Source organism: Pantherophis guttatus, chromosome 1 (assembly GCF_059756535.1).
Source record: "Pantherophis guttatus breed Tessera chromosome 1, ASM5975653v1, whole genome shotgun sequence".
In the NCBI taxonomy this organism is placed as follows: Eukaryota; Metazoa; Chordata; class Lepidosauria; order Squamata; family Colubridae; genus Pantherophis; species Pantherophis guttatus.
Window position 1 is genome coordinate 229,562,037 of NC_142063.1, and position 24,784 is coordinate 229,586,820.

At 39.6% G+C, this 24,784-nt stretch overlaps 1 protein-coding gene across 47 annotated transcripts in view; it reads left to right on the plus strand.

Annotated features, from left to right (window-relative positions):
• The first annotated feature begins 8,082 nt into the window (after positions 1-8,082).
• Positions 8,083-24,784, plus strand: part of RIMS1 (regulating synaptic membrane exocytosis 1) — a 271,584-nt gene continuing 254,882 nt past the window's right edge. For 40 of the 47 annotated variants that reach the window (XM_087882494.1, XM_087882504.1, XM_060689162.2 and 37 more), the window contains exon 1: positions 8,133-8,835. In XM_087882494.1, the coding sequence (XP_087738620.1) occupies positions 8,648-8,835 (188 nt within the window). In that variant the 5' untranslated portion in view covers positions 8,133-8,647. Of the gene's footprint in view, positions 8,836-24,784 lie in introns of all 47 variants that reach the window. The other 7 variants (XM_087882497.1, XM_087882527.1, XM_087882498.1 and 4 more) reach the window with 3 other exon arrangements.

Sequence of the window (24,784 nt, forward strand, 5' to 3'; positions counted from 1 at the left end):
TCAAGAGCGTAGTGAAAGTGAAACCCAGATACCATGGGGTTGGTATCAAAACAATTCAGTTTCCAGCAACTGAGAAGTGGGAGTGGCATAAATTAAATCCTCTCCCAGCTGAGCATTCAGAGCTGCAATTGGTTTTGCACAGTTAGTGCTGAAGATGAGGCAGGTAGGCACCTGCTTCAGGACAGGCTTGCCGATTACTCACAAATAACTCACTCTTATGAAGCACAGTTGTGTCTTGCTGAAGCCTGTGCATCTGCCTCACTGATTGGTGCCTGTATTGATCGGGGAGACGCCTCTCCAGGCAAAGAGGAGCCTGGCAATACTATGTCTAGGGAACATGGTCCTCAGTTCCCAGAACACCAACAATCTGCTAGTGTCTCCATGATTGATTGTTGGGGTATGACAAAAATGTGACATCATTCTCCCTTTTGATTGACTTTCTCCTATAGTTGCTGGAACTGATTACTCTGGATATCAGTGATGGATCAGAGAAGAGACATGGATTTTGATGGCATCCCAATTGTGATCTTACCTGCTAATGACAGGTAATTGTTATCTTACCTGCCAACAGAGGTCATCTACTCTGGTCACCTACAGCTTCTCATGGAGAGTGCCATGGTTAGCCTGTAGACATTGGATTCAGTTATTTTGCTGGCAGTGATGGGGAGAGGGGGAGTGCCTTCAAGTCCGGGCTAACAATAAGTCCTTGCATTTTTTGGCAAGGTTTTTCAGAAGTGATTTGCTATTGTCTCCTTCCTAGGGCTGAGAGAGAATGACTGGCCCAAGGTCACCCAGTTGGCTTTGTGCCTAAAGCAAGACTAGAATTCAGTTTCCAAGTTTCTAATCTTATGCCTTAGTCATTATGCAAACTGGATCCTAACAACACAGAGATACTTCATGATTATTCCATTGGTTCATTCTACCTATCCATCTAGCTCAAGTTGATAATTGGTGGATGGGTGGAGATTTACTATACTTTTAGGAGCCCAAACAGGGTCTTCCAAAATCTGGCAGTGATTGGCATACTTATCACTGGGATGGTGATACATGCAGGCAGGCTGTGCAACTGGAAGACATTATGGTGATCTCCTTCGTGATGAGGATGCCTTCGTAAGAGATGAAATCACTCATTTTGGTGATTTGGTCCATGACTATTTGATAGTCAGTTATCAAGAACTTGGAAGGTAAATAATGATATACCAATGAATAATGAAATACCAATGATAAAATCCATTGGTAGTATTTTCCATGTACCTAAGAGCACTGGCAGGGATTGAATGATGCTAGTGGATTTGCCTGAAATGTTCTTGGCCTGGGCAGACAGGTAATGACATATCAGTGCATATCAGTTTATATGTGGCCACCAGAAATCCCTATTGACTAAATGAATCATCTTGTTGTAGCACCTTCTTTTACAGAAGCCCTTGGGAAGACACAATGATACCATAGCCCTTTCTGCTAGGGCTTCTGCAAAACTTCACCTCCACCCCACTTAAGGTGGCCACTAATCCATAGTCAGATCTATTCAATCCAGGCTGGCTACTCCAAGGGCACATTCTGTAACTGGTTTAGGAGTACTGTGTCATTCCAGGCTACATTGGAGCTTTACTCTGCCAATGACTACTTCCAGTATAACCAGTGTATCCTTAGATCGACCATGTCAGGTTCTTGAAAAATGTGACAATGCTCCCCCATCAGTCCCCAAATTATACAGGATGGTGCTTTTGTCTAAAAGACACGGGTTGGCTCATTTGGTGGCCCGTCAGCAGGCTCAAAAGAAACTTTGTATTGTGAGCCTCTGGGTACAATGAATATGTAATTTGCATTGCACCGGGAAAGCAACAAACAATTCAGAACAACTGTCAAATGTTTTGGGAACAGTCGTGGGGTATTTTGGGCAATATAAGTGCTGAGCCTCCAAGTTCCTCCAGGTGTATCAGCATATTAGTCATTGCATCTGTTAATTGTTCCAGCTGGTTACAGATTGCCCTATTCTCTTTGTGCAATGCCTCCATGTTGTCAGCCAGACTGCACGGCATTTGTGTGGAGAAACAGGACCGCAAGCAAAGCTTTCCCAGCCAAGGAGACCATGATCTGGGCACCAGAAAGGTGTATGTGCCAGCACAGCAAAGAATGGAAATAGGAACGGAGTTACTGGGAAGGAAAGTGTGGGAAGTGTGCTTGCACATACCAACTTTGCCATGAGACAAAAAAACAAATATAAAGTAAGATCAACCCAGGCACGTTGGAAAATGTAACAAAATATTGTAAAATCAAGATCGGGAGGATACTTGGAATCAGAGACATGGAACATAGAGACAGATGCCAAAGTTGCTTGTAGCAACTGAGAAATGGAAGCGGCATTGGTTAAATCCTCTCCTGGCTGAGTGTGCCCATATGCAGCTCTTTTTGAACAGCTGGTGCCAATGATAAGGCAGCCAGCTTGCTTGGTCCAGGAGAGGCTTGCTGATTGCCGGTGAATCGCTCATTCTTATGAAGCACAGGAGCATCATACTGTGGCCTGGGTGGTCTGCCCTGCCACCTGCTTCATGTGTGGAAGGAGAGGCTTTTGTGTAAGCATGGGAGCATCTTGGCAGCACTGCATTCAGGGAAGGGTAGAGTGACACAATGCTCAGCATGCCTCACTCCACTGGCATCTCCCAAGCCTCTCCCTTGAGCTCTGACAGCTGTATCCCAAGAATTCAGCACATTCCTAGTACTTCTTGCATTCACACAAATAATTTTTTTTTTTTGCACTTTTCATGGATGTGACGGTTAGCATAAAAATTAGAACACAGATGGTTATTTCTAATATTTTAGAGATATTGTAGGATTCAATGTTGGAAGGTTTCTTTGCAGACATTGTATCAAGGTATTTTCCAAGCATGGATATAGTAACTGGAAGAGGAGTTTTAGCCAATTTACTGTCATGAATTACAGTATGCCAGTAGTTAAAAAAAGTTCTCCAGAAATGTATTACAGATTTCCTATTCAGCAATAAATATTCACAAACTTTCTTACCAGATTTGGTTCACACTACATAGTAAAAAGCTTAATTCATTTAGCAATTAGCTACCAGTATAATAAATTTTCAGTACAAGTCATAGTCTCCAGAAACCACAAATGGAGTTCAGACAAACCTCTATTTTTGGAATCAGGAAATAACATAAACAATTAAGTTCAGTTAAAAAGCTATATGAAATAATGGGAGAGGTAGGTACTGACTAATTGTGGACATTCCCTTTTTACATTAGATGCAGGACATTTTTGAACAGCTTTATTCCTTTACTTCTTAGGGCAGGGCTAATTTTTCAGTGAGCCTTGACCATAAGATATAGCTTTTATAGTCTTTCAATCTTTCTTCTTTTTTTCCCTTTCTTAAAAAAGTACGAAGGCTATATGACTGCCAGTATTAGAGAAAGTGGGGCAAACTATCTCCCTTCTCCAAACAGTTCACTCACTTCTTTCCACTTCATTGGGAATCTCTCTCGTTATTTGGAAAAAACCAGCAATGTTCAGATATGAATTATAAATAGTTGATAAACTGGAAATTAAAATAAGGCCCCAATCAAAGCACCACACTCAATAGAGCTAGGCTCAGGGAAAATATGTTTAGTAGGGAAGTGTTAAGGGGAATTACACAGTTTCCCCCCCCCACCTTCATTTGGAAATCTAGCAAAAAAGCTGTTTTCCCAAAGAAAGAACTTCGGGATCCTGTATTTCTTTGAGGGTACCTACTGGGATCATTCAATGGACTGCTAGAACTACCATATCTGGTAGTTCAAATATGGCCATGCTACATATATGGTTACCTAGCATCACAGAAGATAAGATGTAGAGTAAGGAAAGGTGTGATCCATCAATGAACATTGGGAAGCAAGGCAACCTCTGCCATTTCCATAGAAGAACTAATAAGCAAAGAAAGAACAAGGAAGACAAAGTTGTGATTTCTGCTGCTTCCTTTTCTTCCAAGTCATTTCCAATCTAATGTTACGTATAGGTGTTTGATTATAATTTTTATGATTTCCCGCAAGTTTCATCTTGGTGGTACTCTTGATGGTTGCTGACAAATGCATCTGCAAGTTGCCAGATGAAAAACACTGGCTATTTTTCAGTACTACAATGTCTGGATACCTGTAAATGGGGAAGCAGAAACCAGACCAGAAATAAAAAGCATGTATGTATTTTTAAACATACTCCCCTTTCATTACTCCCCTTTCATTGTCTTCAGGGGTTTTCAGGTACATGATTCCTCGGACTGGTAATCAAAAGATGCCTTTCGATGATTCAATATGATTCCAACTTTTTTTATTTAGAAAAAAACACCAAATAACCAATGGGAATAAAGTCTCTTCTACCTTCCTTCCTCCATCCCCACCCTTTGCTGTTTCACAGCTGAATAGGCTTATTGCAGAATTAGCCAAAAATGACTTGGAAATGCTAAAACAGTAAAAGAAAAAAAAATCTGAAATATAAAAGCTCTATCAAGATACAAAATGGAGAGAAAGGGAGAATATCAACTTAAATGATATATCCATTTCAGGTCAGAAGTAGATCTAATTTAAACCCCACAGACCTTTCTGGATCAAGTTATCACATCTCACCATAAGAAGACAAGCCTCTTTACATAGTGGTGGTATCATGACTGAAACACGTTGGCCTCTAATCCTACCATTTTATTAATAGCCGAGTTTGATGAGCCGTAGTGGCACAGTGGTTAGAATGCAATATTGCAGGCTAACTCTGCTCACATTGCCAGGAGTTCGATTCCTTCGATCCTGACTGGTTCAAGGTTGACTCAGCCTTCCATCCTTCCGAGGTCAGTAAAATGAGGACCCAGATTGTTGGGAGCAATAGGCTGACTCTGTAAATCACTTAGAGAGAGCTGTAAAGCACTGTGAAGCGGTATATAAGTCTAAGTGCTATTGCTTAATTAATTAATTAATGCTATTGAATAATAAGTTAAGCCATAATTGCTTGGTATGTATTTATTAATCCAGCCACTTTGGTTTCTAAACTTTGGCTTATGGCTTAATTTGTTATATAAACCAGCCAACAGCAGTTTATTCAATAAACCATAGCTAAGCAAATGGCGTCACACAATGACTTTACAAAATGTGTGTCGCTCATACTGGATATAAGCAATTCCCAGGTTATCCAATTTAAGGACATCTCCGAGTTACAAACAGGATGCCTATTAGTAGAAATGGTGGACCTCCTTCCTTGAGCCAACGAAGTGCTTCACAATTCAATCAGGAACTGCTAAAGCTGTACATTAATATATAGCCTGTTTTCAGTGGTTTTTAGCCGTTCTGGAAAGTATTGCATGCATTCAATGTTCTGTCAGTTCAAGGAAAGACAATATCATCCACCATTTTTAGTAACAGGTAGTGCAATTTCAAGTACGATTTCTAACATAAATACAAATTTGAGTTAAAGATAGAGTTAGAGCATAGAACTACCGTAACCTGAAGACAACTTGTGCTAGGAACTTAAGTAGCCCTTGCTGTTTTGGTTGCTTGGGGCCAACAACTGCTCAATTCCCATCATTATGAAAAATGGTGAAGTTGTAACAGCGAGTATAGAAAGTAAAATAACACCCCCACTTCAGGTTTTATATATGGTACTTGAACTGAAGTACAGAAGATGAGGCAGATGTTTAATCTCTGGATGGAGAATTAGAGGACAGAAGAATATGTGAATGTGCTTATATGCTATTATTATGAATAAAACTAAGAAAGTACATATACATTCTGGGGACGCTACAGGGGGAAAATGAGGCTTCTAGCTAGCAAACCTAAATAGGTGAGAAAGATTGATGGGATCATGAGAATATGATGCAAGTAAGTCGGTAACAGAGTCAGCTTGATCTTAAACTCTCCTGTTAAATTCATAAAGATTTTTCAAAGTTTCTGTTGATACCATTGGTCATTACTAGCTAAAGAATGGCCGTGGCTTAAAAGCTACTTCTAATATAAAAAATGTGGCATTATACAACTTTAGAGCATGTTAACAACATAAAATTGCTTATGATTTCATTTCGTACATTATTATAGAGAGCCATTTTGGTGTAGTGGTTAAAGCATCAGACTAGAAACCAGGAGACTATGAGTTCTAGTCTTGCCTTAGGCATAAAAGCCAAATGGGTGACTTTGGGCCAGTGTCTATCTCTTAACCCTAGGAAGGAGGCAGTGGCAAACCACTTTTGAAAAATCTTGCCAAGACAACTGCAGGGACTAATCAGAAAGGTTGATAGGAGTCAAGACTGATCTGAAGGCGCACATGAGTGCAGAGAGACACTATACATTACTCTTTTCGTTACTGGTTTACAACAGTTTGAAGCATTGTAACAGATTGAATGGTAACCACTTTTCCCCACAAAGTCTTCAAGTTAACCAACTACAAATTCAAAACTGGGTGTGTGTGTGTCTTGTCTGCAGTTTCTGTATTTTCCCCTCCTCTGCATTAGTATTGCACTATTTATTGTTATATTCATACAGGATACTGAATCATAAACTAATTAGCCTAGTGCAAACCCCAGAATCTTAATTTAAGATTCAGTATGTTGCACAATGCCTCAAAATCAAGGAACCAGAATAGGTGTATAATTTATATATAACACCATCTTTTTATGAATTGTCTCTGTTGGGACTCCGTATTAATTTTATAAATTGTTGTGACCATCATTTTATTCAATTATTGAGTTTTTGCTTTTATAGCATATTTTATTGTTATATGTCACATTGCCTTCACTTAAAAAAGCAGCATATAAGTTTTAAAAAATCATTGGGATGAAAATTCAGAATAATTAGTGAGAAGACAGTGTTTAATTTTCCTTACTTGCAGCTTCTCTACCATACATTCACACACATCCTTTAAAGAAAAAAGTGAGCAAATTTCAACTTTGCATCTTGTATTGAATAAATTCATCAACAAATCTTAAAATTAAGACATATAATTCCAGAAAAGGTAAAAAAAAAATCGAATTAAAACATTTAACATGTGGCAGAAATGTTGACAAATTTTAATGCACTAATATTTTTCAATCAGTTCGGTATATGGCTCCGTACAGTATTTTTTTTTTTTTGTTTTATCAGTGTTACTGCCAAAATTAGCGAGTAAAAGATTAAATTAAGATTTGAACATAAAGTATATTTCCCGCCTCCTATGATTTCTAAATAAATTTGCTACAACTGCACTTATGCTGTAGGTAATACCTAAATTCGTATGCACAGTTCATTTAACACCGTTTCTTCGCCTTTTTTTTTTAAAAAAAAAACTCTACATGAACCAAGCACATACCAGCAGTGCTCTATAGAGGCCACACAAAAAAGCAAATATTTCGTTCGATCCTAACCATGTGTGTATTCACATGGATTTAAAGGAGGATAATCCCAAACCGCTATGCTTTAAAACGGCAGCGTTGCAATCTGAAATCATGGTTTCTTAATCCTCCATATCCGAATTAAGTAGCATTTCTTCCCTCCTATGTAAATAGGCTCAGGCTACGATAGTCTTACGGGCGAGGGAAGGGAAAATCCGAGGCTCTCCAGATGGTGGACTCCGAGCCCTCTTTGGGGCCATCTGGGGAATCAGAATCCGACAATGGATCGAGAGCCACAGGTTCCAACTTCTACTACACCCGCCGCTTTGGGAATTAAAGCCTCCCCGAATCGCCCGGGGTTTCTTGCAGACGTTGCCTGCACGGCTCGGCGCTCTCGGGGAACACACGCCGTTCCTAAAGCGGGATTACTCGTCTGCAAACCACCCGCCCTTCCATCCCCCCGGAGCCCCGTGCCCACGTTTGGGATGGCAGCCTTAATCTAGCCTTCAATCCGAAGTCTGCTTTGCTGTGTTTCGGAGAGGTTTCCAGGCTCCGCTTCAGCAAAGCTTCCCTTTTGCTCTCCCCAAGCGCAGCGCTCCGACCGCCTCGAGGAATAAAAAGGTGGGGAAATGTGGCACGTTTTTTTTTTTTTTGCTGCCCGTATTGTCTCGGAAAGGCAGACCTCGGCGTTACCCAGGAGCGAAGCAGTTTGGACTCCGCCTAACTGACACTAAACTCCCTCCCTCCCCGTAGCTAGCAGCAGTAGAGCATTTAACAGCAGGCGGAGGCAGCAGCAGCAGCAGCAGCAGCAGCGAAGCAGCAGCATCCGCCCTTTCCCTCCAGCCCTGACGGTGCACAGAGCCTGTCGAGCTGCCGCCGCTGCCCGCGCCTTCCCTTCCTCTCCCAGCCTCGGAGGATGGGCTGCAAGAGGCTGCGGGGCATCTCCCGATCTTCCTGAGACCCGGCCGACCGAAGGGAGAGCAGGAGCAGCAGCAGCAGCAACAACAGCAGCCGCCGCCGCCGCCGCCGCCACCAGAGCTGGGGCTTGTATGGACGGAGCAACCATGAACGCCCGGGTCTCCGCCTCCTCTCCTGCCGCTTCCCAAGAGCTCCTTGCTGCTGCCGATGAACAGAGGACTCCAGTGTAAAGGGAGAAGGAGGAGGAGGAGGAGGAAGACGAAGAAGAAGAGGAGGAGGAGGAGGAGGAAGAGGCGGCGGCGAGCCGAGGCGTGATTGGGTTCGCCTTGCCCAAAGGTACAAAGGTGTCGAAGGGGGAACCGGGCAAGGCTCTCTCTCTCTCTCTCTCTCTCTCTCTTGCCAAACATGTCCACGTCTCCTTCTCCTTCTCCTTTTTCTTCGCTGGGGCCCCGCGGGCCTCGGCCCCCCGCCGTGCCTCCCCCCATGCAGGAGCTGCCCGACCTGAGCCACCTGACAGAAGAGGAGCGGAACATCATTATGGCTGTGATGGACCGCCAGAAAGAAGAGGAAGAGAAAGAGGAGGCCATGCTCAAGTAAGCCGGGGCCAGGCGCGCGGGCGGGCGGCAGGGGTGGGGTGGGGTGGCATCTGAACCTGAAGCGGGGTTTGGGGAGGGGGGGAGAAGGAGGAGAGGCGGCGGCAGCATCGCTGGCACTGAACCAGGGGCAGAGTTTTATGAATGGGGTGTGTGTGGAGGGGGGGGGAGAGAAAGGAAGAGAGGGAGGGAGGGATAATTTACTAGGCGTTGATACCCTCCTTGCCAATGCTGCCCAGCCTTCTGTCACTCCTGAGGTAACTTCTTGTTATCTCCATTCACTTCCCCACCACAGCTCTTCCTTTTGCCCCCAATAATTCCCCTGGGGGAGATTGCACAGTTATTGAGGTTGGAAGGAAGGAAAGGACTAAATAAAGATGGGCTTGCCTCTTGTCTCTCTGTCCAGGGTGGCTGGTTGGCTTTGGAGGTGGCATTATCGCTCAGTTCCTTAACCTGGACTGAATAGTTCGCCCTATTTCGGAAGGGTCTGATGGGGTGGGGTTTCCTTAGTCGGAAGAGTCTTTAAACTGCCATGCTGCCCCCGCCTGGTGCAAAGAAAGCCAAGCTGGGCCACTGAGGACTTTGTGGTGTGTGCCTTGTTTCATCAACCACCTGCAGGAATTCTCCATTTGGGGTGCGCCTTCCAATTTAAGAATATATTATATAATATATTCTGGGCTGTCTGTACTAAAATGTACAATACTGTAGTGAATGAGATCAAGGGTGCTTTCAGGCAAACCCAAATAGGAGAAATCCGTATAATAAAAACAATGTGCTTTTTTTCCTCCATTTTACAGTAATTGTATATAGGTGGTGTTGGCAATGGTCAGTTAATGACCTGGATGCCCTGGGGGCCTTTTGCTGCACAGGTTTGGATGGGTGGGGGAATAGAATCAGATCATTGGTAGATGCCCTAATTTAGAGCTTTCTAGTATTTATTTAAGCCCATTCATTTTCTCCCCATACTGTCCAACTTCTTTTACATCCAGCCCATTATATAAGGATATTTTTCTAACCTGCAAAACAGATGTATTGAAAGTTAATGTCATCAGTTAATGGATCGCTGGATAGAAACAGATTGTGGTTGGGCCTATGAATGGGGATCAGGCTTCTTTGTCTAAAAGCATCTCCCAGGCCTACTTGCTTTTGAATGGAAGTGGCAGATCAGGTAGCAAAATGGGAATCCTATCTTTGATGTGCAAGTTTCTATTGGTAGATAGCATTCTCAGTCTCTCCCTGGGGGGACTGATTTTGGTTGCTCTTATCAAAGTGTGCAAATGAACTTGTGAAACCTCTTTTGATTGAGTCCAAAATGATGACATTAAGAAAAGGTCTAAGTTCTAATGATTTGTCTGTTCCATTCCCTCCCGCTAGCTGTGTCATCTATAATAGATGGCAATACGGAATCCCTGCAAGCACTCAACTTCTTTATTTTGTGTAATGTAAGGGATGGAGCTGGAGATACCGTTTCTTACTGTGTTGTTGTATCTTTTTGATATCAGCTGGAATTTAGATTTTTGCAGTAGTCATGGTAGGTTGTGTTATTTCCTCAAGGCTCAGAAACCAGAAAGGAAGGGGATGTTTTAGTGTTTATCTTCTGTACTGTTTAAGGCTTATGGTGCTGTGAGGATGGAAAGCTGATATTTTCAAGCCTTGAGATATGGTTTATCTTTGTTTTAGGAGGAGGAAATGAAAGATTTTAATATACGCAAGCTTAAACAAGAGAAGTTTATTTTTATAAATTATGAGAAGTTAAATGATGGATATGCATTGTGAGGAAGAAAGATGAAATGTCTTCCATTCTGCTAGAACTATTTAAACTTTTATTAGAAGTTTATTGCTGATAGCATATGGTATGTACTCCAGCCGCGGCTTCATGTTAAGTTCCCTGTCCTAAATATTGACTTGATCTTTTTAGTATGCAGCCCTAGAATTGCAGTCCTAATAATAGGTTTTGGGATGAATTCCTTAAAGTTATTTATTTAAAATCTTCTTCTCTTCCAAGGTTAAAAAAACAAAAGCAAACAATATTTTCAGCTTTGTAACACAGCCTTGAAGTCTAAAACAAGCTAAGATGCATGCAAGAATCTTCACCATGCTTTGGAAGGGATTAAGTAATATATAGGTAGCATTTGTAAGTAGCACAGCCAGCAGACCTGGATCCAGATAACAAAAGTAAGGACATTGCATAAAGGCAATCTGAACTCCTGTCTGCCTCTCTCTTGCTCTGCTGCTTCCTAATACTGTTGACTATAAAAGTAGGAGCTAGGCCATTTGCAAAGTTTGTTAAAAACCTGATCAGGTGTATCCCTTGAACGTTCAAATTTGTACACACTAGAAAGTAACTTTGAGGACTGTTCCTGAAAGGTAGATTAATTTATATTGCTTTAATAGATGTTCAAAGGATTGTGATGAAAAATGGAACTTCTTATACTTGGGCATGCACAGCAGCTTATTTCATTCAAAGGCATCTGGTTAATAACAAATTTGCTGCTGCATTAGGTACGGTAGATGGAATCGGATGTTTGTATGTGTGTATGTGGAGGGGGGGTGGTATTTTGGTTTTAATTCGAAAACTAATTAAATCTCAGGTCACAGAAAACTGAAAGTGAAAAAATATTTGTTCAATAGGACTTAAGCCAATTTTATCAATTTTAACTGAGCTTAAGTTATTTAAATTGAATCTGTATATAGTACAGCATTATATATATAAGTATTTCACAATAATATAGCACAGTATCTTGGTGAGATTGACAATTTTGTGTTAGTTTTGTTTCTAAACATTTTATCTCCATATTAGGAAAAGTTTACATGTTTGATTCAGCACATCAGCTTGCTTGTTAAAAGCACAAAAAAGGTCACCATAGTGACAAAAGGATATGCAGGTATATTTCAACTGGGAAATTGTTAGCCCTTTAGACTACCCCCCCCCCCCCAAATGTTAGGGAATTCCTGGAAGTTTGGTATTATGATAATCCACCATCAGTGGAAACATAGACATAAAACATATTTATACACTATTCAAAAGAGACAATAAAAAATAAGAAGGAAGCAAAAAGACCAGAAGACATCCTGCCTAGTAGCTAGCACCTAGATAAGCAGACATTAATGCCAGACAAACGACCAAGGACAAAACACATCTCCACCAAAACTGGCAGGGATCATTATTGCATATAAACAGAGAGTAAAATTCATACTCACTTGCACTGAGGATGTTACCTAATTGGGTAATTAAATGTCTGCAAGCAAACAACCAAGCTCAGAAAACACCAAGAACTCCACAATTCAATCTTGAGTTATATACATTCTCTTTTATTGGATATATATTTCAATATGGTACTGTTTGAAAGCCATTGTGTTGTAGCAATACAGTAATAAGAGTATGGGAGCAAATGGTCTGATGAAATGTGGGGAGATGCACTTGAATATCACATTGGAGACCTAGTTTAGTGAGATAATAGCAGTTTGGGAAAAATGTTATTACTGCTCTGGGATATGCTTTTCTTCTACCAAGATGGGTTCTAAAAGACATTTCTGCCATTTGTGTATGAGACAGCAATTTGTAAGGTGCTAAGAGTCAGATAAAATTCCAAGATAAAAATAAAATGCATTGATTAAAACCACAATCCTAAACTCAGTAAGACTTCATTTTGAGTGGACAGATATACTATTTTAATATGAATCATTCTTTGTAAATATTCCCATTCACTTGTTGATATTTCTACTAATAGCCAAAGCTGTGTTGCTTCTACTGCCCAGAGATTCAAGAATGCCACTTTCATTAGTTTAATCCAATTGTCCTTAAATTAAAATAGCTAGTTAAACTGGAACAGCTGGTCTTGTTCCCAAGCACTGACTTGAGTTTTTCCAAGCATTCACTGCAGGTCCCTAATCATGCATCCTGCATGGAAGGAGCCACCAAAATCATGGCTTTTAAACATTGGTTAAGCATTGACTTTCCTGCAGATGGCTCCTAAATTACGGTACTTACTCCAGTATCCTGCTTTACAATAGTAGAGAGTGATGGAATAGTTATAAGTTTTACCTTTTACATACAGTATCTGGACAATTCTTAAATTTCAGCTCTGAAAAAAGGTTCAAGAATGATAAAATAGCGTAGGTATATAAAGAAAATATGTTGCTTCATTCATTAGTAATTAACTGCCATCCAGAAATGCTGGTTTATTACTCTCTACGGTAGTTCCTGGGCAGCTGCAGTTTTGGTGATTTATCCGCAGATGGTACCATATTGGGGCAAGGTTTACTTGAGCTGTAAGGGATATTAGATTGTCATCAATGAGAAATATGTAGGCAAATTCTCCATAGAGTTTTAGGTGTAATTAAAGCAGCTTTGGGGGAAAACAGCTTTTTCCCCACTCCTGGTGTAAAATAGTGCAGGGGTAATGCTTTCAGTAGATGAGCTGCCTTTCCAATTAAACAGACTCTATGTAACAAACAATGAAATAAATGCAGTAGGAAAAAACAGTGAAAATAAAGCCAGAAATGCAAGCAGTCATTTTTACTTAGTAAGAAAAAAAAATTATATAGATTATATTCTTCTTTACTAGGACCAACTCAAAATCACACAGTAGTGAGTTAGTTTTAAAAAATGAGCATATTAATTTATTTTAATAGGACTGTGGCTAGGGTCATCCAGCAGCCTTTATCAATTTTTTAAAAAATGACTGCTTATTGTTTTTCATATTATGATTAGAATTGTAAAGTGATGAGAGCAAGCAAAAATGTATGCACAAGTACTCCAATGTTATAGTCCTAGATACTCGGTTAATGGATGATATAACATTTTGTTAAGACTCGCTGTTCTAACAGAATCTCCAAAATTGCCACTCCCCCCCCACCCCACCCCGGTCATTTTGAACCATTAGTTCAATATATATATTAGTGACAGTTTTTGGATTTGTAATACCTGTGTTTAAAGATTGGCAAAATACCACCAATTCAACAGTTTTCTTGCTTGCTGGGATCTGTAGTCCATTACATCTGGAGAGCATTGAGGAAATCTGAGTAAGCAAGTTATATAATAGTTAAAAGTATTTAGCAAAGAATAATTTAAATCAATCCTAAAACTGGACTTGTAGATGAAAAATGTGTTTTGTAAATTGACTACAGTACCTAGTTTATCTGTAGTGCCTTATCAATGTTCTAAAAAGTTGTGAATGCTCCAACACTGGAAATTTTTAAGAAGATGTTGGATAACCATTTGTCTGAAGAGGGTTGGACTAGAAGATCTCCAAGGTCCCTTCCAACTCTGTTATTCTATTCTAAATGCTGGAAAATCCGAAATTGTTTAGATGTGAGTTGTCTTCTCCCCCAACTAGAACAACAAGAAAAAAAAATTAAGTAGGTTTCTGAATGTGTGTATTTATAAGTTCCTATTCTTTATAGATCCTTTTGCTTCTGTGGTAGTTTTGGGGACACATGAAGATCCATCAACTTTTTTCACCCATTCTTTTGTGATTATAAAGCCATGGTGGAGTACATGCATGCAGGATCTTAATTAATCTAATTTGCACCTGCAAGAACCTTTAGTTCTGAAACCTGATCTGAACAAATAAGAGAAAGGAAAGAATTCAAGATGACAACAGCTGCTGATAATAGCAAAACAAGCTGGCTCGTTTTTGTGTCTCCCTAGGTTGTTTTTATGTTATCTCTTGTGACATAAATCAGATATGCAGAACTATATTTTCCTTTAATGCTTCTTGTGTATTTATTAAGAGTGAACATATAATCAAGGTGATACAGGTTTTGCTGAGATGCCTATCATCACAGATGGCTATTAAGTTTTTCTGGGAAATAGGAGTACAGGTAGTCCTCAACTTACGATCACAATCGAGCCCAAAATTTATGTTGCATTTTACGACTTTTCTTGCTACATTTGCTAAGTGAATCACTGCAGTTGTTGAATTAGTAACATGGTGGTTAAGTGAATCTGGTTTCCCTGTTGACTTTGCTTGTCAGAAGGTTGCAAAAGGTGATCACATGAACCTGGGACACTGCAACCGTCACAAATGTGAGCCGGTTATTAAGCATCCAAACGTAAATCACGTGACCACGGGAATGCTGCAACAGTCATAAGTATGAAAAATGGTCCTAAATCACTTTTTTCAATGCTGTTGTAACTTTGAATGGTCACTAAGCAAACTGTTGTAAATTGAGGACTATCTGTATTACTCTATTTATGTTAATCTCTCTCTCTCTCACACACACACACACGCACACGTACGTATATGATGTATGTCCTATACCACGAAATCCATACTGCAAAGACCATTGCTAATATTGCTCATGGTACCTGTAAGTTTCTTTAACTGAAGTTTAAGTTTATTGCAGTGTATACTGGGAACCGATTATTGCTAAGTGCTTGGAAAAATCAATTCATTACATTTGGGAACAGTGCAGAAGTGGGCGTCACATAATGTAACAACCGGTTCGCCCAGCACTGAAAATGTGAGTGTGCGCCTTCAGCACATGTGCGCAGCTTCAAAAACACGGCAATTTGCTTGCTTGTGCACCTTCCACACATGTGCGTGGATTAAAAAACACAGCGATATAGGATGGAATAGCGCTGGGGCGGGTGGGCGGGAGCGGGCCCATCCGCTGGTCGCAACTACCAGTTCACCTGAACTTGTCCAAACCGGTAGCAGCCCACCTCTGGAACAGTGATTTTAAAACACTTTTATAACTTTGGATGCTAATTCTTAGTGATTTAAGACTACAGCAGATTGAACAGTGGAAATCTTTGCTGTTTCTATACTCTTCAACATCTGAAATTATTCATCCAAATATATGCCGACAGAAATCCAAATAATGAATAATGTAATTCTGTATTTCCAAAATCATATACGAAAGTAAAGTGTTGATATTAATGCATTCTCTCTTGTGAGAAACATGGCCCATATGAGTTTTCCTTTACATTTGTTACATTTATTTTGATGTTGAAAAATCACTGTCTTGGATAATTTGTTATGGAATGATCTATACAAGTATATTGTACATTCATTCTTATATTTACCAGTAGTACATTTAGAAGTATATTTTTAATTTTCTTTGTCATAATTGAATAGAATAATAAGTATATTTTTGAGTGTATAAAATATTAGTGACATGAACTAGTAAAACCATTGAATTTCCCAAGCTAAAGATCAGAGTTGCTTACAAGAAACTATGACATACTCAATACATTGACAAAAAGTTGAAAGAAACACAAGAATAGGAAACTTCAAATATTTTTCTTTGAGCAAATTTAATTTTCCTTTGACTGGAGAAAGTAGAAAAAAGGAATTGTGTATGCACTTAGTATTAATTTATCCATTTCAAGCCATATCATGCTTTTCTGGCCATTTCTCTCTAGACTATCTTGCATTTTGATGAATTAAAGATAACACAGTCCTCAGCACTGCCATGTTTGATTATACCAAAGCAATCCCTCTCCTTATTATCTTTAAGGTGTAAGTAATCAGAACAGATTTGGAAGGTGCTGTTTGGGAGAAGGCAGTGGTGGGCTGCTGCCAGTCCAGACCAGTTCAGGCGCGCGTGTGTGAATTCCCATATTTTGTGACTTTGCACGCATGGACAGATGGAGGGTGCTCTCACATTTCCGGTGCTGGGCAAACCGGTTGTTACAGTATGTGACATCTGCCTCTGGGAGAAGGCTACATGAAACAGTGTTCGAGTTTTGTACCTTACTGTGTTCTTATTGTTCTTACGTGGGAAACAAACTAAAATATTGGTAGTTAGTCTCCGCTATTGATATCAGGTACCTCCGAATCCAAGGTGTATAAACAGGTGTTACAAATAATAGGAATGGACTGTTTTCACAGTGGTATGAATTCATTTCCTGAAAAAATTTTTGTGATATTCTCATGGAGTACGGTAAAGCAAAGTCAATCATTTAAATTGCAATTCTGCAATTACAAAACCTTCCTTTGTCCATCCTGAATCATATGCAGCCACCGTGTTTCTCCAGTCCCATTTCCTTTTCTTAAATAACATTTTTTTAATTAAGGTTTACAAATACAAAGATAAAAATCTAATTCAAATACTAAGAATATAAAAAAAAGTGTAGAGAAAAGGAAAAAATCAGAAAAAAAATATAAAATAAATTACTCTCCCTTCCTCTAGGCAAGAACAAACAACTCTAGTAACTTATCACTTTCTCTGATATTAGATTAAAAATGTGTTTGTCCCATATCTCAAATCTCATCGATAAACAAATTATAAAATTGGATCAGTCCTAATCAGCAAATAGCCATTTTAACCTATTAACATGTATTTTAACCTTAATCAAATAAATCCATGTTATATGTTTTTATTTTTAACACAGTAACTGATAATTTTTTCTAAAAATGTAGCAAAGAAATGTCTTCCCATATCCTATATCTGTTATGTATAAACAAAACTTTAAAGCCACTTTGAAGTATTTTAAGTCATTTGGTCCTATTAGAAATAAATCGATTAAGAGCTACTAGAAACTATATATGTATCATCTCTCTTTCTATCTATATCTATATCTATATCTATAAGTATATCATCTATCTATCTATTAATCAATCAATCTTTATTACAATCATGGACCAGCACTAATATATCTATATTTAAACATAGTAACCTTGATCAAATAAATCCACATTATATTTCTTTTATTTATTTTAAAAACCGGGATCTTTGATCCTTTCAAATAATATCTCATAAATTGAGTTCTCATCATTTTCTCTTTGTCTCCTCTTAGAAACTCCTTCACAGGTTTAACAAATCTCTTTTGAAAATAATAGATAAGAAAGCTGTCCATAACACTTTTCTAATTTATTATTTGTATGTTGCATTTTATTATTAAGACATCAACTGATTTAATTTGTAAATCCAGTGTGGCATCTTTTTTGATATCACTTGTGTAGTCTGGCATTATTAAATCCACTGCCAGATCCACATTCAAATCAGCCTTAGTCTCAATTTTGTCCAGTAAAATCTGTCATTATTTTTATTTATCTATTAAACTTTTATCTCACCTTTATTTTTAATAAATAAGGCAGCAAACATACATAATACTCCTTCCTCCTCCTTTTTTCCCAAGAAAAAGAGTGACTAACCCAATTGGGGTCACCATCTTGGCTTTCATTCTTAAGAATAATAAGAATAAGAATAATTTTATTTCTATACCGTCCTTCTCCCGAAGGACTCAGGGCGGTGTACAGCCTATTAAAAGCACAAGACAAACATCAATTAAAATAATTTAAAATTATTAAATAATTCGGCTCAATTCAAAACCCCAGAATTTAAAACACCCAATTTAAAATTATTATGTTGATAGCCCGGCCTGGTGGAACAACAGGGTCTTGAGTGCACAGCGAAATGCCCGGAGGTCGGAGATCTTACGCACTTCCGGGGGCAGTTCATTCCACAGGGCTGGAGCTCCCACAGAGAAGGCCCTCCCCTGGGTGTTGCCAGCCCGCATAACTTGGTTGATGGCACCCTGAGGAGACCCTCTCTGTGGGAGTGAACTGGCCGGTGGGAGGCTATTGGTGGCAGAAGTCGGTCTCGAAGGTACCTGGGTCCTATGCCATGGAGCGCTTTAAAGGTGGTGACCAACACCTTGAATCGCACCCGGAAGACCACTGGGAGCCAGTGCAGCTCGCGCAGGAGGGGTGTCACGTGGGCACAACGAGTTGCGCCCATAACCACCCGCGCGGCCGCATTCTGGACCAGTTGGAGCCTCCGAGTGCTCTTCAAGGGGAGCCCCATGTAGAGAGCATTACAATAGTCCAGCTGGGAGGTGACAAGGGCGTGAGTGACCGTGCGCAAGGCATCCCGGTCCAGAAGGGGCTGCAACTGGCGAATCAGGCGAACCTGATAAAAGGCCCCCCTGGCCACGGCTGCCATATGCTCTTCAAAAGACAGCCGTGCGTCCAGGAGGACACCTAGATTGCAAGCCTTCTCTGTGGGGGGCAAAGATTCACCCCCAATAGTCAGTGATGGCACCTGCTGACTATATCGGGACGCCGGAAGCCACAGCCACTCGGTCTTGGAAGGGTTGAGTCTGAGCCTATTTTTCCCCATCCAGACCCGCACGGCCTCCAGGCAGCGAGACATCTCATCAAGGGCATCATTGGGGTGGTCTAGGGTGGAGATGTACAGCTGAGTATCATCAGTGTACTGATGGACTCTCACCCCAAAACCACGGATGAGCTCACCCAGCGGCTTCACATAAATGTTGAACAGAAGGGGCGAGAGGACCGACCCTTGCAGCACTCCCCATGCGAGGCGCCTCGAGGTCGACCTCTGCCCCCCTGCCAACACAAACTGCAAGCGGTCAGAGAGGAAGGAGGAGAACGACCACAGAACGGTGCCCCCTATTCCTAACCCCCTCACGCTAGCCCCATCACGCTGCAGCATGATACTATGGTCGATGGTATCAAAAGCCGCTGAGAGATCTAATAGGACTAGGACAGAGGAGCAGCCCCTCTCGAGCCCTCCAGAGATCATCCACCAACACGACCAATGCCGTTTCTGTGCTATACCCCTGCCTGGACTTGAACTATACCCTCCTGATTTCAAGGCCAGCACCTTAACCATTACATGAAACCGACTGTGTTCTTCTTATGTAGCATCTTTTAAATCCATTTTTATAGCAGCAGACCATTTTACGAGTAATTTTTGAGTGCATTGTTTCCAAATATCCAGAATACTTCCACAGCCAAATACTATTGCTCCATTGTATTACTAGTTCTCCTTTCCTTTAATTGTAATCTTAAATTCTCTCTGGTTCCCTCTTAGTCAACTTGCAAAGTCACCTCTTATCATGTGGTAGTTTTTTTCCCTAATCAACAACACTTTCTCACAGGAGGATTTCTTAGTTTCATAATCTTCATATATATATTTTTAGGGAAATGTTAAAACACCCTATTCTTTCAGGAAATATTCTTTCATGTCCATCTGGTCCCTTATTTCTCTTATAATTTTCCAAAATCAACGTTGTAGTAGTCTTTTTGCTGTTTATTTAAAAATTAGAAAAAAAGTGGTTAAGAAAAGAAGCATGTGAACCAGTGTCCATTTGAAGGCACTGAATAGCTACTTAGGCAAGTTGACATTCCCCTAGCTCCCAGACCACTTGCTGACTGATAGTCTCCTCATGGGGAGCCCCTATATGGAGCACTTGTTAGTGATTCTACCCCCCCTTCTTGATCTAGAGAGGAATTCTGAGGAGCCAATCCATTCACCGGCTCCTCGTTTTTCTGCAGCAAAACTATCTTCAGTCCTCATTATTTCCCCAGAAATCTGAACCCTCGCTGGTTCCATTCCCACAACAAGTTCACTCAGGCAGTCTCTAATTCTGTCATAGCTCTCTGCACAGCACAGAAACTAGCTTAAACTCCATTTTGGAATTCAGAGTCCTTGCCCAACTTCTCCAGTATTGTACCAGACCTTGTATCAGAAGAATACTAGTAAGAATTCGCGACATCAGTAAGTCTTTCTCCATTGGCTAAGTAGGGAGCCAGTTGGTAGAGCCACTCTTAATGTTTTGGAAATTGGTTTTTTGCTTTTTGTTTTGTGCTGCTTGGCAATTCATTTTATGATAGAGGTTTAGTTTTCCCTGCACTTGTTTGTTTTAGCTTTTTTCTTCTTCTTGATAATTAGGTAAACAAAACAGTCAATTAAATGGGTTCTGGTGTTCCTACTACATGGTTTATTGTGTAGAATTTGTTTAACTATATTCATGAGTAGAACTGTGTAATGTTAAATTTAATTCTCTGAGAGTTTGTTGACTGGATCAATTAACCTCCTTTTAGTGATTGCACAACTCATTAACCACTACAAAAACCAGACTAAGTGTGTTCCATGAACAGGGCCAACGAATAATTTCTGTTATGGTAACTCAGTTTAGGAATTGTAGATCTTAGTGACAAACATGTATTTATAACATACTGTAGCAAAATATTCATGGAAATAAATTTTATCAAGGCTCTCCATAATATCTACTGTAAACTCAGTGTATGAGATGTGTTCGGACTTTCATGTGAATCAGACAGCTACAGGAAATTTGGGGAGTTGCTATATTTACATTGGAATAATGTATAATTTTTTTTAATGTTCAGAATTAACAATACATTGAATATATGATAGTCAGAGGGCAAACTTGAAACAATATAAATCAAACACAATAAACTGTTGATACCAAATACTGTAATCTTGTGGGTGCCAAATGACTCTTGAATCAAGAGCAGAAAATAATCTCAAAAGCTAGAAAGATTGAAAAGCCATTTTGGATTAAGGTGAAAATACAATCTCAGTGCAGAAAACCATGTAGCCAATAAATGTAGCTCAATTTCAAAGAATAGTACATTGATTTTTTTAAGGCACTGACTTGAGTATTAGTGCTATGAAAACAATGGAATAAAGCACAGTTTTGTTTTAACTGGGTATATACTAGTTCATATTTTAGAGCCTTTTCAGGGGCCATTGAAATCTTGATCTTTCAATTTGCCAAATGTGCAGAATTTTCAGCTTTTACCCAAGAAAGATGAAAATAATTATCTTTTTTTTATTTTTTATTCCCCTTTTAGCATCAGCACTGGTTTCTGAATGGAACATCATTAAGTCAAATGTTGTGTCCATGACAGAGCTTCTTCAACCATGGACAATAAATGCTCATAAGTGCTTTTTCAGTATGATGGAAATGAAAGAAAAATGCTTAAAAACAAGCTACTTTGAAATTTAATTCATAATACTTAAAGTGAAACCAAATGCCTTTTCATCAGCAAAGCCAAATAAAGAGTCTCTACAGTAGGAAGCATATGCCATGTGGTTGGCCTGTGCATTTTCAGTTTTTCTTCCCAGAAGGTAGATTTCTCAGCTTTTTCCTCGTTTTGCTATTTTAGTCTTTTCAACAAGGGAGGCCAAAGGTTTGACACAGAACTTACCATATGCAAAGCATGTCCCCTACCACTGATCTATGCCCTTTCCCATCTGTTGAATGAAGAACTATCTGTTGAATGAAGAATTTTTTGCAGAAGTCTGCAGGAATGGCATTGTTATGTTTTATAAAGGTCTAAAATAGCAACGGGAGTTGAGAGCAGCGTTTTTGTCTTAATGTAGATTTTCTTTCAAAGCTGTTTCCTGATGATCATGAACAGTGTTGATTCATGAACTGAAATCCCTAGTTTTCATGAATGTTTCCACACAGCAGCCTGGTGCAAGTGAATAACTTCTCTGGAAGCTCTGGTTTGAGGTCTACCTATAACTGATCGATGCTATCCATGAAGTGGAGGAAATCAAAACATTGTCTAATTGTGGTATAAGATATGAGCTAATGATTCTGAGGCTACATTTTCACTGATTGCAGTTTTAGAAGTCTACTATGCCCCAGTGTACAATGAAACAGTGGAACAATATATATTCTGTCCGTGGCATCAGAAACATTATGTATTAAACTATTGTAAAGTCTAGCAAGCATGTGTAGTTTTGGAGAATTAGAAGACAGGTCAAGCTCTTCATGTTTACCTAGAGAACTATGAAACTAAATTAGTTCATGTTTCAATGACCTGGAACTCACAGTTCAGTCCAACAGCTCAATTAAGTTGCATTTTCTAACTTTCATTAGGTAGCACTTAATATACCCCAAACATCAGCATGTTCTCCATTGTCAGTTGATACTTGAATGTCTCGGAGGCTGCTGAAATAGAGAGCCAGTCCTTTTGTACCCAAGTCCAAACCTGTCCAAGGAAAGAAACTAATTCTGCTTTTGCCACCTGGATACCTTCAGTTCAGGGGTGAAATCCAGCAGGTTCTGGAGAACCGGTAGCGGAAATTTTGAGCAGTTCGGAGAACCGGCAAATACCACCTCTGATTGGCCCCAGAATGGGGTGGGAATGGAGATTTTGCAATATCCTCCCCTGCCATGCCCACCAAGCCACATCACACCCACCAAGCCACACTCACAGAACTGGTAGTAAAAAAATTTGGATTTCACCACTGCTTCAGTTGCAATAGGAATTAGAGTGTTACAATTCCAACATATTTGGATGGTGCCAGGTGGGAAAAGCTACCAATCCAAATCAGCAAATGATTTAGACTTATTAGATCCAAATTTATTAGGTCCTTGTTTAAAACTGATTTGATCGGACTATAAGAGCTACTGTCTAGCCTGAGAAACAAGGCAAAACAGTTCCTGCTGTTTCCTGCTGCAGACTTTGCATTTCTCTCAATCCAGCGGGAGGGAATGATTTATTTAGAAAGCTTATACTGGTTTTCTAGCCTCTTTAGGAATTAATTGCATATATATTGGAATCTCACAATATTAAAGGATGAAATCTCTCCCCCTTCTGTGTTTCATGGTGGTATTATTTGCAAACCACAGTAAATCAGGATTGTAAAGAAATTAGGCATGTCGTGAAGAAACAATTTGGCTCTTCCTGCTAGCATTAAAAAAAAAAGGATAGGGGTTAACACCCACAAGTTAGGAACTGGAAGCCAAGAACAAACCATGACTTCCAGGTCAGTATATTAAGAGAAGAGTAAGACTTCCCAATTTAGACATCAAGAAACCATCAAAGGAATTTAAGCTGCTCCTGCATTTTGAGAAATCTGTGTTTTGGGAAAGCTAATGCAGGCAGGTAATCTAACACAAAGCAAAAAGATGCTTTCTCAGCCACATCATCAGTGCTTCAAGCTGAAAAAAGAAGAGATCAAGAAGGCAGATTGTATTCTGTCTGCTTGGAGAGAAAGGCTCTGGAGTACAAAACAACAAAGTCATGAGAGTTTACCATGTAAGGACTATACTGCATTCCTGCCTGAAGCCAAATGAAAAACCCCACCAACAACCTTACAATAAATTAGAACTTTCAGAAAAAGAAAGAGGAAGAGAAAAATAATCAGAAGAACAGGGAAATGTCCTGGAGAGGGAAATAATTGAGGGGCTGAATTGTGTGACTTCAAGGTAAAACTGCTAGCGTGAAAATGATCATTGTATGTCATTCTTGAAGCTAATTTTCTAGAAAAAGTATCATAGCTTGAAATTTCTGTTAGGCCTGGCCTTTGGTATGATTACTCTTTGTACATGGATTTAAAAGACAAAGGATATTATTTATTGGTCAGAAAAATTTATTCTGAATGAGTTACAGAATGTTTTCATAAACTCTTAGAAGAAAGAGTCCTGGCATTAGAAAAGAGATTCCTAAACAAAACCTTTATGAGTCTTTCCCTTACTTCAAACCTTGCTCCATCTCAATGCCCCCATTTTCAAGAAGAGATACAATCCTACTGCTATTACCCACACTGCTTTTTAAGGGAGGTAAAAGTAAGGTGAGATTGACTCCTAGTATCTATACTTGGTGCCAATGTTTATTCAAGATTTAGGGGGATTTAAGTGACCTGATTTAAGTTGCCTCATTAAATGGCATATCTCAAACATAGTACACCAGAGTAAGTCCCACAGAGGTCAACAGCATTTGAGAAATATTTGCTCTTGGGTATTTGCTGTCCTAGTTCAGGTAGAATAGTCAAACTTTAATTAATTCAAAATAATTCTGGCTTATTTAAACCGAAGCACTTATAAAGTCCTTTGAGAATCTAATTGGTAGTATCCACATTTCTCCACATAGTTTCCTTGGCAGTGGTATAGAGATGGTTTGCTATTGCCTTGTTGCAGGATACTTTTTAAGTTTCCTAATCTGTTTCATAGTCTTGATGGAAATCTCCCATCAAAGAACTGATCAAACTTCACCTGGTTTAGCTTCCAGACCTAGACAAGATTGATCAGATGCTGCCATCTGCTGAAATCCTTAGGATTTCAGGATCACTGAAAGACCTTGAGTTCTTAAGATTGTTTCTTGAAGGCTTAAATCAAGGGTAGTGAAACACTGTATAAACTACATAAATCTGGATGACCACTAGATGGCAGCAGAAAGAGTTTTTAAATTTATTTATCAAATTTTTA